This window comes from Propithecus coquereli, unplaced genomic scaffold (assembly GCF_000956105.1).
Source record: "Propithecus coquereli isolate 6110/MARCELLA unplaced genomic scaffold, Pcoq_1.0 Scaffold38, whole genome shotgun sequence".
Classification (NCBI taxonomy): Eukaryota; Metazoa; Chordata; class Mammalia; order Primates; family Indriidae; genus Propithecus; species Propithecus coquereli.
In genome coordinates this window covers 4,368,414-4,381,339 of record NW_012149507.1, presented here as the reverse complement: position 1 = coordinate 4,381,339, position 12,926 = coordinate 4,368,414, and the positions used below count along the sequence as shown (strand labels likewise).

The window sequence follows — 12,926 nt, the reverse complement described above, 5'->3', positions numbered from 1 at the left end:
GTTGTATAATTTAATATTTTGATATGTATATACCAGTGAAGCCAACATCATGATCTAGAACTGTGGTCCCCAACCCCCAGGCCGTGGACCGGTGCTGGTCCGTGGCCTGTTAGGAACGGCTGCACAGCAGGAGGTGAGGTGGGAAAGCGAAGCTTCATCTGTATTTACAGCGCTCCCCGTCACTTGCATCACCGCATAAGCTCCGCCTCCTGTCAGATCAATGGTGGCATTAGATTCTCATAGGAGCATGAACCCCACTGTAAACTGCACATGCGAGGGATCTCGGTTGTTCCTTATGAGACTCTAATGCCTGATGATCTGAGGTGGAGCTGAGGCGGTGATGCTAGCGCTGGGGAGCAGCTGCAAATACCAGATTATTATTAGCGGAGAGGTTTGACTGCACAATAAATGTAATGCACTTGAATTATCCCAAAACCATCCCTGCCTCATCCCCATCCATGGAAAAATTGTCTTCCATGAAACCGATCCCTGGTGCCAAAAATGTTGGGGAACTGCTGATCTAGAACAAGTCCAGCCTGCCCAAAAGTTTCCTTGTGCCTCTTGGTAATCAATCCTTCCCTCCAGATCCTCCCCACACCCTTCGCCCTGGAAACTGCTGATCTGCCTTCCATCACTATAGATGAGTTTGCGTTTTCTAGAGTTTTATCTAAATAGAGTCATCCATAATGTACTCTTTTTCGGTCTGGCTCCTTTCACTGAGCATAGTTATTTTGAGATTCATCCGTGTTGTTTGTTGTATGTGGCAGGAGTTGATGACTTTTTATCATCGAATAGTATATGTGTGTGTGGTGGGGGGGGGTGTGTACACCGTCATCTGTACATAGTTGCTGAAGGTTTATGGTGAAATCCAGAGTGAAGAGAATCATTTATATTGATAGTAAGGTTAGTTCTCTGATTTTCTGAAGAACAACTGAGATGATAAATACCTAACACATGTAGAACACTAGATAAAGCCATGATGGAGTAAGAAACATGTTACATTTATAGCCCTGGAAAATGTTGGATTAAGGATGCATAATTAGCTTGTAATCCTAGCACTCTGGGAGGCCGAGGTGGGAGGATCGCTTGAGCTCAGGAGTTTGGTCCAGCCTGATCAAGAGCGAGACCCTGTCTCTACAAAAAATAGAAAAATCAGCAGGTGCTGTGGGATGTGCCTGTAGTTTTAGTTACTGGGGAGGCTGGGGCAGGAGGATCACTTGAGCCCAGGAGTGTGAGGTTGCTGTGAGCTATGATGGTGCCACTGCACTCTAGCCCGGGCGACCTGTCTCTCCAAAGAGACAAAAACTGCATAATTAGCATAAATCATTTTGAACTGGCAGAAAACTCAACTGGGTTGAAAGACTTATTATTTGAAGACTGTTGGTTACTCATTTTCATTAAACAAATATTTTTGTGCAAGGCCTACGTCTGGCCCAGATCTAGGCCCCATGGGTATATGGCATGGAACCCTCTCTTGCCCTCTAGAAGTTCACATTCAGTAGGCAAAATGAAACATAAACAGAAATAATTACAACATGAAAGGCAGGAACGAGAACTGCAATAAGAGAAACACACAGTGCTGAGAATGTTCAGAGGTGGAAGAAATTATTTCCAGCCAGGAGGAATCTGAGAACTTGTTTGCAAGCAGTGACATCTCAGCAGGGCTCTGAGGGGAGGTTCTACCTTAATATATGCAGATGTGGGAGAAGACCAAGGTCACCATAAGCCAAAAAACTACATGAGCAAGGACCTAGAGGAGGTGGGAGATGAAGGGACGTCTACAGGGAATAGCAAATTAAGGTGTTGGCAGGGCTGGTTCCTCCGATCTGTTCCAGGCCACCCTCCTCGGCTTGTAGATGGCCATCTACGTCTCTTCCTGTCACCTTCCCTCTGTACACCCCTGTCTGTCCAAGTTGCCCCTTTTTATAAGGACTCCAGTCATACCGGAGTAGGGCCCACCAAAACGACCTCATTGTAACTTGATTACCTCCTGTAAAGACCCTGTCTTCAAACAAAGTCACATTCTGAGGGACTTCGGGTTAGGACTCCAACACAGTTCGACCCATAACACTGTGGTTGGGAGTGTTTGGGCTTTATGGTTCAGGCAGAGGGCAGTCATGGAAGGCTTTGAGCAGAGACACCATCAGAGCTGTGCCTCCAAAATGTTAACCTGGCAACGAATGCAAATGCATGTGAGTGGGTGAATCTGAGGAGTGTGGGCGTGCTGTCGTGGTCCTTTGTGTCACCGAGTGGTGAGTGATCTGTGTGGTCATGCTGTGTGGTCCTCTGTTAAGGGTATTGATAGAAAGGACTGTGCGTTGCAAAGGAAGGCAAATTAGTTCATGGCCCGTCATTCGACAGTTATGGCAGGATCACTTTTATCCACAAAACAATCAGGACCTCATTATTCATCACCTGATAGTTGGAAACTAACCATAGTCCTTCCCGTGGGCAGTTGAGTCCGCTATTATAGAAGGAACTCAAAGTTTTAGTTTTATTACAAATTTTTGCCTTCTGGTAAATAAACACACAGTATATAAATTTCATTTACATAAAGCTTATTGTTTCAAAGTGCTTTCATAGCTATTATCTACACTTATTCTTTTAATATCTGGGAGGCAGAAGAAGGGCACATATTATAAATCCCAGTTTATGCTCGAGGTAACTGAGAATTAGAGAAACGAGTGGGTCTTATCTGATAGAACTGATCTTTGGCCGGGCCGGGACTCGTAGAGCGGTGGTTGTGATGGATAATAGGGTTATACGTTTACTGTCCATACAGCGTACATGTAAGTATGGTTGTTCCACATTGGATACTGATGGCTCAAGGAAGGCCATAGTGTGGCACCTGGGTACCACCTGGTAGGCACCCAAAGGATACCTGCTGTTGCCGAATGAATGGATGAGAGAGCCTGTGTTTTTGGCTTGTCTTTCTTTCCATTGTAAAGAGTCACATGAGCCGAGTTTGGTTCTTAGTTGTTAGTCATGGAGACCATAAATTTCAACAACTACTCATGTCTTGTAATTTTTAAATGGAAATTATGACATTTGCATAATCTTTGAAAATAGTTGTAATATTCAATGAGAATGCAGCAGCTTATAGCTAAAATGAGGGTTTGTGATATGGTGGATTCTAGTTAAATCAGCCCAAGTAGCGTCATAAATTGTAATTTAGATTACTTAGCTGGCAATCTCAGTGTAACCTTTAAAACTTTTTCATCAAGATGGCCAGGCACAGGGGTTCAAACCTGTAATCCAAGCGCTTTGGGAGGCTGAGGTGGGAAGATCGCTCAAGCCCAGGAGTTTGAAGTTGCAGTGAGCTATGATGATGCTACTGCACTCTAGCCTGGGAGACAGAGGGAGATCCTGTCTCAAAAGAAAATAAAATAAAAACACCAAAAAATAAAAACAAAACAACAAAAATTTGCCAACACGTAAGTGGCTCTCTCTGTGATATACAGTACAGCTTTCATTTTGTGAGGATTCATGTTATATAACAATAAAGAATGGTTTGGCATTATTCAAAGGCTGTGATGACCAAATATAAAACTGCTCTTTGAGAAAGGTAATACTAAACATAGAGGGAATTATTTTAAAGATTAATAATTGTGGTTTCGTTGAGAATACCATGGTTGCTTGTGTATTTTATTTGTAAAAATTGATTGAAGCAAAATAGTAAGTCGTTGGGTTGTGGGCCAGATTATGCCCATGTTTATTAGGAAGACAAACACTACTTAACCCACAGATCTTAATTGTTTTATTTAACAAAATAGTGAAAACTATGTAATCTTTCTTTAAAAATGAACTTAATTTTAAAGAAATGGAAAGCAATCCACCTATGTTTAAAATTTAACAGGTGTCAGTTTCACCCTTTTCACCTCAAAAGGCTATATATATTTCTCTCACTCCTCTCAGTTGAACAAGAACTGTGGAAGCCCCAGATCATCCCTACAGATTGGGACAATCTCAAGACTTACTGCGCCCCGGCCTCCTGGGTCCTGTGCTGGCTCTGACAGCACCTCACCGGGTCGGCCAAGGTGTGGGACACCGTACCCTCAAGTTCTCTAGTAAACGTCCCGTTCCACAAGCCTGCAGGAGAAGTGAGGACTTTACTAGAGATTGTCACAACACAAGTGACTTAAAGGACATCCTAGGTGTCACCAACCTTAAAAGTCTATTGGCCACCCTGATTCGTCTTGGAGGGAAGCGCCTCTTCCCCTCTTCCTCCTCTGTGGCTGCTTTTCTTCTCACTTAGAAGCAAACAGGTTCTTCTCTTTTCCTCACTCAGCGGCCCCCTCTCTTCCTTGTACTTGCCGACCTCCTTGGCCTGGGGGAGGGCTGGCTGTGGTAGGTCTCTTCCAGAAAAACTGTGCCCTTCTGGGCAGAGCACAGGTGGGTGAAAACACCTCCACCTCGTTGTGAGAAGCGCAAATTTAAAAACACTTAGTAATACTGCGTTAGTCTGGGCTGTGTAAGAAATTTGACACTTGGTTATAATGTTTTGGTCCTTTTTTCCCCATGTGGCCATAAATTAGAAAAGAAACACAAATGTTTCCTGTGTTTTCAATTCCCAGATTATTTTTTTTACACTGAGAATGAATTAGCCCAAAAGAAGAAAATCGTTTTATATCTGCAGAGAAACTCCTATCGTCTTGGGATTTTCGCTGCTTCCGCGTGAGGGCACCGGGTTACAGGTGCGGCCTGGTGAGGCGCCCGTCAGCATCCCTGGTCTTCACCCAAAGGTGGGAAATCGATTCCAGGCGGGATGTCATGGTCGCTTCTCTTGGTACAGAATCTAAAAGCAAGACTGAGAACAGGGGTTGGTAGCTACAAGCCCAAGAGTGGCCAGAAGGTACGGGAAGGAGAGAAAGCCCAGGGTGACCTTGAAGAGGGAGGGGCCAGTGCTACACGCCAGAAAAAGGCCGTGTCAAGGGAAACACAGGAAAAAGGATTTCGGAGTTATTGTGACTTTTGTCAGGAGAACTTAGGCAGTTAAAAAGGAAAGGAAATAATCAAAATAGAATTGTTCAGCAGCCCAGTAGAAACGTTTGCATTACGAAACCCATACAGGGAGAGTCGTGTTTGCGGCGAGCTCAGGCCCAGGCTGCAGATGTTCCCTGGGCCACACTGTGGGGGCGCTGAGGACGAGCTCGTGAGGGAGTGATCGCGAGACCAGCGTTCCCTGACTCTCAGTCCAGGAATGAGGTAACATGATGTCAGTTTGAGAAATGGACTAGTATAGAATGTGTTTGGGCGGAACAGCTCGCAGCAGCGATGGCTCTCCCCAAACGAATTCTTTAGGAGGATGTGGGCCTCCACCAGCTCTTGTTCAGCCGCCCCAGTTAGCTAAGGCCCGCGGGCTGCCCCGTTCACTCCCCTGACCCCACCGTTAGGGCAGCGCCTTGAGTTTTGTGATGTCTCTCAAAGCGGGGAAGTCGAAGCTGAGAACGTGGGCTCCCGGGAACACATGTGCAAGCTGTATTTCATGGGGCTGGATGCAGCCTGCACTTGGAGATGATGTCATTTTTAGCCATACGAGTTTGCTCAGAAAGAAGGTACCGTTCCTCTAGTAAATCTAAGAATAACAACTTCACTATCTGCTGCAGCCCAGTTGGGACTAAGCCTTGAAGCTGAGCTGCTGTGGTTTTCTTTTACCGCCTTTCTTTAGGACTGTAGAATTATTATTTCTTCTGGGATAAGGGGGGTGATAAATTGTGGGGAAGATAGCTACTCATTAAACTCTGAAGAGGGCAAAATACTGAAAAGTGATTTTAGGTTTTGAAACCTAATTTGCCACTCTAAGTGCATAAGGAAATTAATTCAAGAGGAAAGGAAAAATAAGCAGCTTATAATCGTGGTTTCTCCAGCAAACATACCCTTTGTACTGGGGAAGCAGACAGTCTCCTATAAGTATATTTTCATTTTGAACACTTTGCTTTGGTTTAGGATCTGTTGTTTTTTAAAAATGTATAAAGCCATATTGGAATCTGATTTTAATCAGGGGTCATCAGTCTTTAAGATTCATTAGATGTATTTTCTATTTCAGAAATATATTTACTCAAGCATTCAGGCTTTTAAAATTTAGATGAATTTTCCTAAAAAGCCAAGTGAAATATTTCACATTTCTTTACTCTCATGTTATTAACTTCTTCATGTAGAGATCTAGTTAAAAATGTGTAGTGTGGCAGAAAAAAATAAGATGAAAATTCTGATTTTTGTGTTTGCACTTTAAGCTCCAAGAAGGGGACCTTTGGTTCCTTCATTTTACCTTGAGCAGAGAGACTTTTTCAGGCTGTGGAATGTCAGCATTGGGGGACCTCAGGGGTCAGAGTGCACCTCCTAATATTGCAGAGACTATCTTTGTAGATGCACCGGGTTTCAAATGGCCAATTTTTGATTATCAGCGGGACGAACTGGATTCACATGGAAAGCGTTTCTTCCACTGGGGCAGAACTACTTCAATATACTTGTGAAGTCACTTCTGATTTCAAACTTGATAGCCTCTACTGCTCAACTATGTTTACTTTGGGCTCATTTTTTATTTATTGACAGAAAAAAAAAAAAACCTTAACAAGCAAACAAAATGTCACAAGTAGTTCCTAGAAACTCACAAGTAGTCCACTGTCTTGTAAATTTTTAAATTAGAACACTGAGACCAGCCTTGTAAAAGTGAGTTACTGTGTAAAAAGCAAGAAAATGCTGACACATGTACAATGTGGATGAACCTTGAGGACCTTATCTGAAGTGAGATAAGTCACAACGGGACAAATACTCTATGATTCCACTTATATGTGGTACGGAGTCATCAAATTCACAGAAAGTACAGTGGTGGTTGCCAGGCGCCGGGGGAAGGGATACGGGGAGTTAGTTTAATGGATACAGAGTTTGGGAAGATGAAAAAGTTCTGGAGATGGAGGTGGTGATGGTTGCACAACAGTGTGAATGTGCTTAATGTCACAGACCTGTACACCTAAAAATGATTGAGATGCTAAATTTTATTTTATATGTATTTTACCACAATTTTTTAAAAAGGTGAATTACTGGCCAAGCGCAGTCACTCATGCCTGTAATCCTAGCACTCTGGGAGGCCAAGGTGGGAGGATCCCTTGAGCTCAGGAGTTCGAAACCAGCCTGAGCAAGAGCGAGACCCCGTCTCTACTAAAAATAGAAAAAATTAGCCGGGCGTGGTGGTGTGCGCCTGTGATCTCGGCTATTTGGAAGGCTGAGGCAGGAGGATCGCTTGAGCCCAGGAATTGGAGGTTGCTGTGAGCTGTGATGACGCCGCTGTACTCCATCTGGGCTGTCAGAGACTCTGTCAAAAAAAAAAGTTAATTCCTGTGACTGAATGAACTGCTGTTCCATGGAAACTTAGGGTGGTGTCTGCCCCATGTGAGAATTCTGAATCTCCCTGAAATGACTTCTCACCTTAACATGCTGATTTTCCTTCTCCCTGGGTAGGTGTTCTTTCTCCAGGTCTGGCTAGGATACTTTCTCTCCCTGGGGACATACCTCTTCTTTCTGTTTTCTTCTCTGTCCTCTCAGTTCCGTTCCAGTCAGCACTGTTTCCACACACTCGGAATGAAGCAGGAAGAGTTGGCTCCGGGCTTTCTGGGGCAGGCCAGGGACTGGAAGGAGAGGCGTTTACTAGAAAGTCCGTTCTTGGGGGAAATCCCTGCTGAGTGAGTGTCTCCAAGGGAGCACTGGGCTTTCAATTTGTGTAGCGTTTTAGTAGCCTGTGTCAAAATAAAATACAGGTAAATGCTAAATGCAGAGCAAAGAGCCTCACCTTGTGGAACAGCTGTCTAGATGATCTCTTGGCTGGAAGGTGGGCTTATTTTCTGCTGGTAGTTCTAGAAGGGATGTGGGAAGAGGAAGAAGACAGTCAGTGTGGGTTAGAAATCAAGAGGTGAACAGCTGTGTGTCCGTTGCTGATTTCTTTGACAATCTCATTAATCTGTAGCTCAGCCTGTCCAATAGGATTTCCTGCGATGATGGAGACGTTCGTTTGCCCATTATTGCAGCCACTGCCACCTGCAGCTAGTACGTACTTGAAATGTGGCTACCGTGACTGAAGAACTAAGTGTTCTACATTATTAGTTTAAATTTAAGTAGCCACGTGTGGCTAGCGGCTACCTTATTGGACAGCATAGCTCCAGGTCACCGTAACCCGAGGATTCTGGACCTTGGTTCGGTTCTTCGAAGACTCAGGAATCCACATCTGCTTGGGTTAGACCAAGGATAACTCCGGGGTTTATAATACGGACAATCGGATTCCCTAAAACCTTGGTGCAAGTAGACCTAGTACCATTAATTAGTTGTTTGATTAACCAGTTACTGATTTAATTAATGATTAATAATTGAGCACCTACAATAGGGCAGATACTATGTTTAAAAATGGGGATGTTCAGTGGAATATTATTCAGCACTAAAGAGAAATGAGTCATCAAACCATGAAAAGACATGGAAGAAACTTAAATGCATGTTAGTAAGTGAAGGAAGCCAATCCGAAAAGACTACATACTATATGATTCCAACTCCATGACATTCTGGAAAAAGCAAAACTATGGAGACAGTAAAAAAGTCAGTGGTCGCCAGGGGGTGTGGGGAGGGGGATGAACAGGCAGGACACAGAGGGCACAGGGGACTTTTAGGGCAGTGAACATACTTTGTAAGGTACTGTAATGGTGGACACGTCATATCATTGTAGATTTTTTCAAACCCACAGAATGTACAACACTAAGAGTGACCTTAATGTAAACTGCAGAGTCTGGGTGCCTGTGACGTGTCAATGTGGGTTCATCAGTTGTGACGAATGGATCTCTGTGTGGAGTGCTGATATCAGGGAGGCTGTGTGTGTGCAGGCAGGGGGTGTGTAGGAAATCTCTGCACCTTCCGCTCAGTTTGGCTGCGAACCTAAAACTGCTCTAAAAAATAAAATCTATTAATCAAAAAAATGGGATGTTGAAGAGACCAAAACCAACAGGAATTCTGCCCTAATTGGGCTTAGGGTCCGGCAGGGAAGACGAACCCTGAACAGGCAAACACAGTATGAACTGAAGCGTGTTCGGAGAGAGGTCTCAGCTGCGGTCAGTAGGAAGGAGTCTTTGTGGGGAGCTGTCGGAGGTACAGTCATTTCGTCACATTCTGTTTTAGCAGGACTCCTCCAGTCTCATGGTCCCAAAACTCTGATGCGACTTTTCTAGACCTTTTCTCAGCACCTTCCTTCTCGTTAGAATCTCTGGTGCCTCAGCATGGTGGCCCAACTCATGAGGATGGTGAACCCTTGTTTCACCTTCAAGAAAGGTTTCTGAGGAAGAAGAGGGGAAAGGAGAGTTGGGAAGAGTGGACGAGAGCTCGCAGAGATGAGATGGCAGAGTGGTAGGCTCAGGGCTGTGGGGTCACAGCCCCCAGGCACCCCATGGGTGTCCGAGGCAGCTGTGGCTGGGCTCCCCCGAGGGACAGGTAGCTGTCACGGGCCCAAGCCCAGCCTGGGAGTGGGAGCCAGACTGCAGCCTGAGTCTGACTCTGTGGCTCCGCCCAGTGCCGCCTCGACTGTCCCTGGGCTTGGTGGCCGCCACGCTGGGTGCAGTTAGCTAGATAGGTATCCAGTGAGCATCTCCCGTGTGCTCACAGCCAGGGGCCACAGGGACACTTGGGCTGCCTGGCTCAGCTCCCAGCCCCTGCTGCCCGCTCAGGCCCCCTGGCCCCAGGCGGAGGGTGGGTGGATTTCCTGAAGGGAGGACATGGAGCCTGGGTCTGGGGCTTCTCCACTCTGGCTGTGCTTGACAAGTACTTGGGGAGTTTTTGAAAAGTATGGGTATCCCCAGCCCACCAATTAAATTAGAAGGCCTTGACGTTTTTTAAAAGCTCGCTTGCTGGCTAGGACGTTCTCCTGTGGGGCCTTGGGTGATGGACAGGGAGGCTCAGGAATGCTCCTTGGGAACCCTCTGGCTGGCCGCTGAGTTAGCAGGAACCTGCTTTCTGCTGGGAAAATCTCAGTAGAGCTTTGGACAAGCCCTGTGTCCTCTCCCCAAAGCCCTGCACTGAACCTGAGGGCCGCCTAGCAGGACCCCACGGCCACTTCTGGTCATCATGGTGCATGGCGATGTCCCTGCGTGAGCTTTCCCATGGCTGGCGGTGGCCGCCTGGTCTTTTCCAGCTGTCGCTGCCCACCAGGAAGTCCTCTCCCCCACTTAGCCTTGAAAACTTGTCAGGAACGCCGTCGACGGAGCCCTGCGGCCAGGACCTGACCGCAGAGCGAGGCGCGGGGTGGGGCTGGGGGCGGGCGTGGGCTCCCGCGAACTCCCCTCACTTAGGCACTGGCTCCGTGGCCGCAGCTGCCTTTAAAGAAAAGAACCAAGTGTGTTGGCAAAGCAAGGCCTTTCTCACACCCCGCCATGCGAAAGGGGTCAAGGCCCCTGGGCTGGGCTGGGGTCTTCCCTCTGCCAGGGCACACGAGCCCAGCAGTCTGCTCCCTGGTCTCCGCTCTGCCTCGCCGAGAGGGCTCCCCAGGGACTGTCGTCCACTGGCAGATGAACAAAACCCAGCCAAGACCAAACACATTTTTGCATTCACGCTTAAATGCTCAGAGGAACAGTTTTTCTGAGATTACACATTTTTCTAGCATTATGCTCTCCATGAGTATGCAAAACAATGAAGTGGAATTATTCTTTTTTTGACATTTTCGCGGACCACACAGAGGATTCTTCTGGGAGGTGGGGTGGGGGGACCCAGGGCTGGTATGTGCCTGGACGAGAGAGATGCTCGGGTGTGAGTTTGCCGAGTGGGGGGTCAACTGCCTTCTTGCCCAGCCTTTAGAGCCTTCTGGAACATCTCTGGGTAGGGCCACTTCCTCAAATCTAAGGCAGTTGCCAGAGAAGATGGCTGCTTCTGCGTGCTGGGAGGGCCGTGTCGGGTACAGGGCGGACATGTGGGTTTAAATCCCAGCCCTGCCACTTCCTGTCAGTTTGAACTTGGGAAAGTCACTCAACCCCTGTGAGCCTCTGTTTTCTCACTTGTGGAAGGGGAAAATATAAACAGTGGGGCTTCGATGGGGTGGGAATGAGAGAACGAAGGGCCCGAAGGGAGGCCTGTCCCCCCTCCACTTGCCCTTGCTTTTTCACTTTACTTATTGGGCTTTCTCTTCAGTTTTCCTTGCAAAAGGCTCCCCTTGGGCCTCCCCAGACCCATTAAATCCGAACCTAAATCCGAACCATACCCGGGCATGGGTATGTTTTCACAGTTCCCCGGTGACTGTCAGCCCAGGTGGAGCAGCGCTGCCCTGAAAGACCAAGGCGAACAGGGACCGCAGAAGGCGTTAGGAGAGTGCGAGTCTCTTGGGATCATGCAGGGGCTCCTCGCCTGCCCACGGAAGAGATCCTTACACCCCGGATTTGATTGTCATGGATTTGACCGTCGAAAATGTCAGAGGTCCGTGGCGTTTAGTGATTCGCGACTTGCTGGGATGAGCTGCTTGGCCGGCTGAGCCCCTGCAGCTAGTGGTCCCGGCTCCCCCATGAGCAGCACACGACAGCCCCGAGGAAGTGACACGAGGCCTGTTTCTTTCTGGGAGTTGGTCCCCAAACAAGGCCAGCTGCTAGCGCTGGTGTAGGAAGCCAGGGAAAGTGAAGAGGTTCAAGAGTGCGGTGGTTTCAAGCCAGGAGATAGAATTCGGGGTAAATCAAGGAGGGCCCGTCCTGTGTGGCCGTAGCTTTCGCCTGTGCTGTGAGCAAGAGCGCCTGCAGAGCCGGACACCGGCTCTGTCCCTCGTGGGCACCCGGGCTACTGGGCCGTCGCTGTCCGTCGTGGCCCAGGCCCAGCCTCGCAGGTCCTCTGTGCTATCCCAGCACGTCAGGGAACGTGCACTTTCCACAGGAGTTTTGGATGCTTCCAGTTATGCTTCCTGAAGTCTGTCATGGGCAGCATGGACCAGCGCATCTTTGTAAAAAGATCTGAACACGAATAGCGTGGGGTGCCGTCTCCAGAGGCTCGTGGCCTGCTACCGTTGCTAGCGCCAGGGAAGGAAGGCGCAGAGGAGGATACACGAATATCATGGGAGACAGGGGTGCCAGGGGAATTTCTTTAAAACATGAAACAAAACAACCCTGAGTTACACCTGAAAAGATCCCCACAAAGCTGTGAGTTGTAGAACAAAAGTTTGTTGGTGAAACAAAAACTCAGTTTGGGGGCTGAAAAGTGTCCACGTCAATCTCTGGAATTGTGGGTGGAGATGGTCTAAGTTGTCCGCCGCCTCTGCTGGGGACAGGTGGGGAGATGCCGGGAGCCCCTGCCTCCCTGAGGCTGGGCTGAGTTTGGCTGAACCCCAGAGCCAGAGCTGGATGGAGGAGACCAGCGACCCCTCCAGGTCACCCTGGAGAAAGCGGGCAGCTCCCTGTGTGCCCTGGACCCTCTTCATTTGGGTCCAACCCCAGGAGGTGCTCAGAACAGCAGCTAATAAAGAGAGATGCCTTCCCTTCCATCCACAGATACCGAGTGAACTTCAGACCCAGATACGTCACTCGGTACAAGACGGTGACGCAGCTGGAATGGAGGTGCTGCCCTGGCTTTAGAGGGGGAGACTGCCAAGAAGGTCCCAGAGACCCCGTGAAGACCCCCCGCCCCATGCCCGCTCGGCCTCGAAACAGCATGAAGAAAGCCACAGGTAACTTATTTGCGCTCTGCTGTTACTCGTGGCCACCTTGACATTCCCAGTGCTCCTTCAAACAATAGCGTTTATGGTTTACAATGGTGAGCTTTCCAGGTTCTTCAAATAACATGCATAGACACCTCCAGTAGACATATGTGGCAGACGCATTTATTTGCAGGAGCAGAAGCGATTGGAAGACAAACTTTCTTGCCAGTCAGTTGCTTTGTTAGGGCCAGCACCAATGCCTTAAAAATCTGAGTAGGGGCCGGGCGCGGTGGCT

The 12,926-nt window shown here is 47.9% G+C and overlaps 1 protein-coding gene across 1 annotated transcript in view; it reads left to right on the top strand.

Annotated features, from left to right (window-relative positions):
- EMILIN2 (elastin microfibril interfacer 2) overlaps nt 1-12,926 on the top strand; it is a 51,383-nt gene that overhangs the window by 11,954 nt on the left and 26,503 nt on the right. Inside the window, exon 3 of the mRNA XM_012652118.1 lies at nt 12,486-12,661. Within this exon, the coding sequence (XP_012507572.1) occupies nt 12,486-12,661 (176 nt within the window). The remainder of the gene's footprint in view (nt 1-12,485; nt 12,662-12,926) is intronic.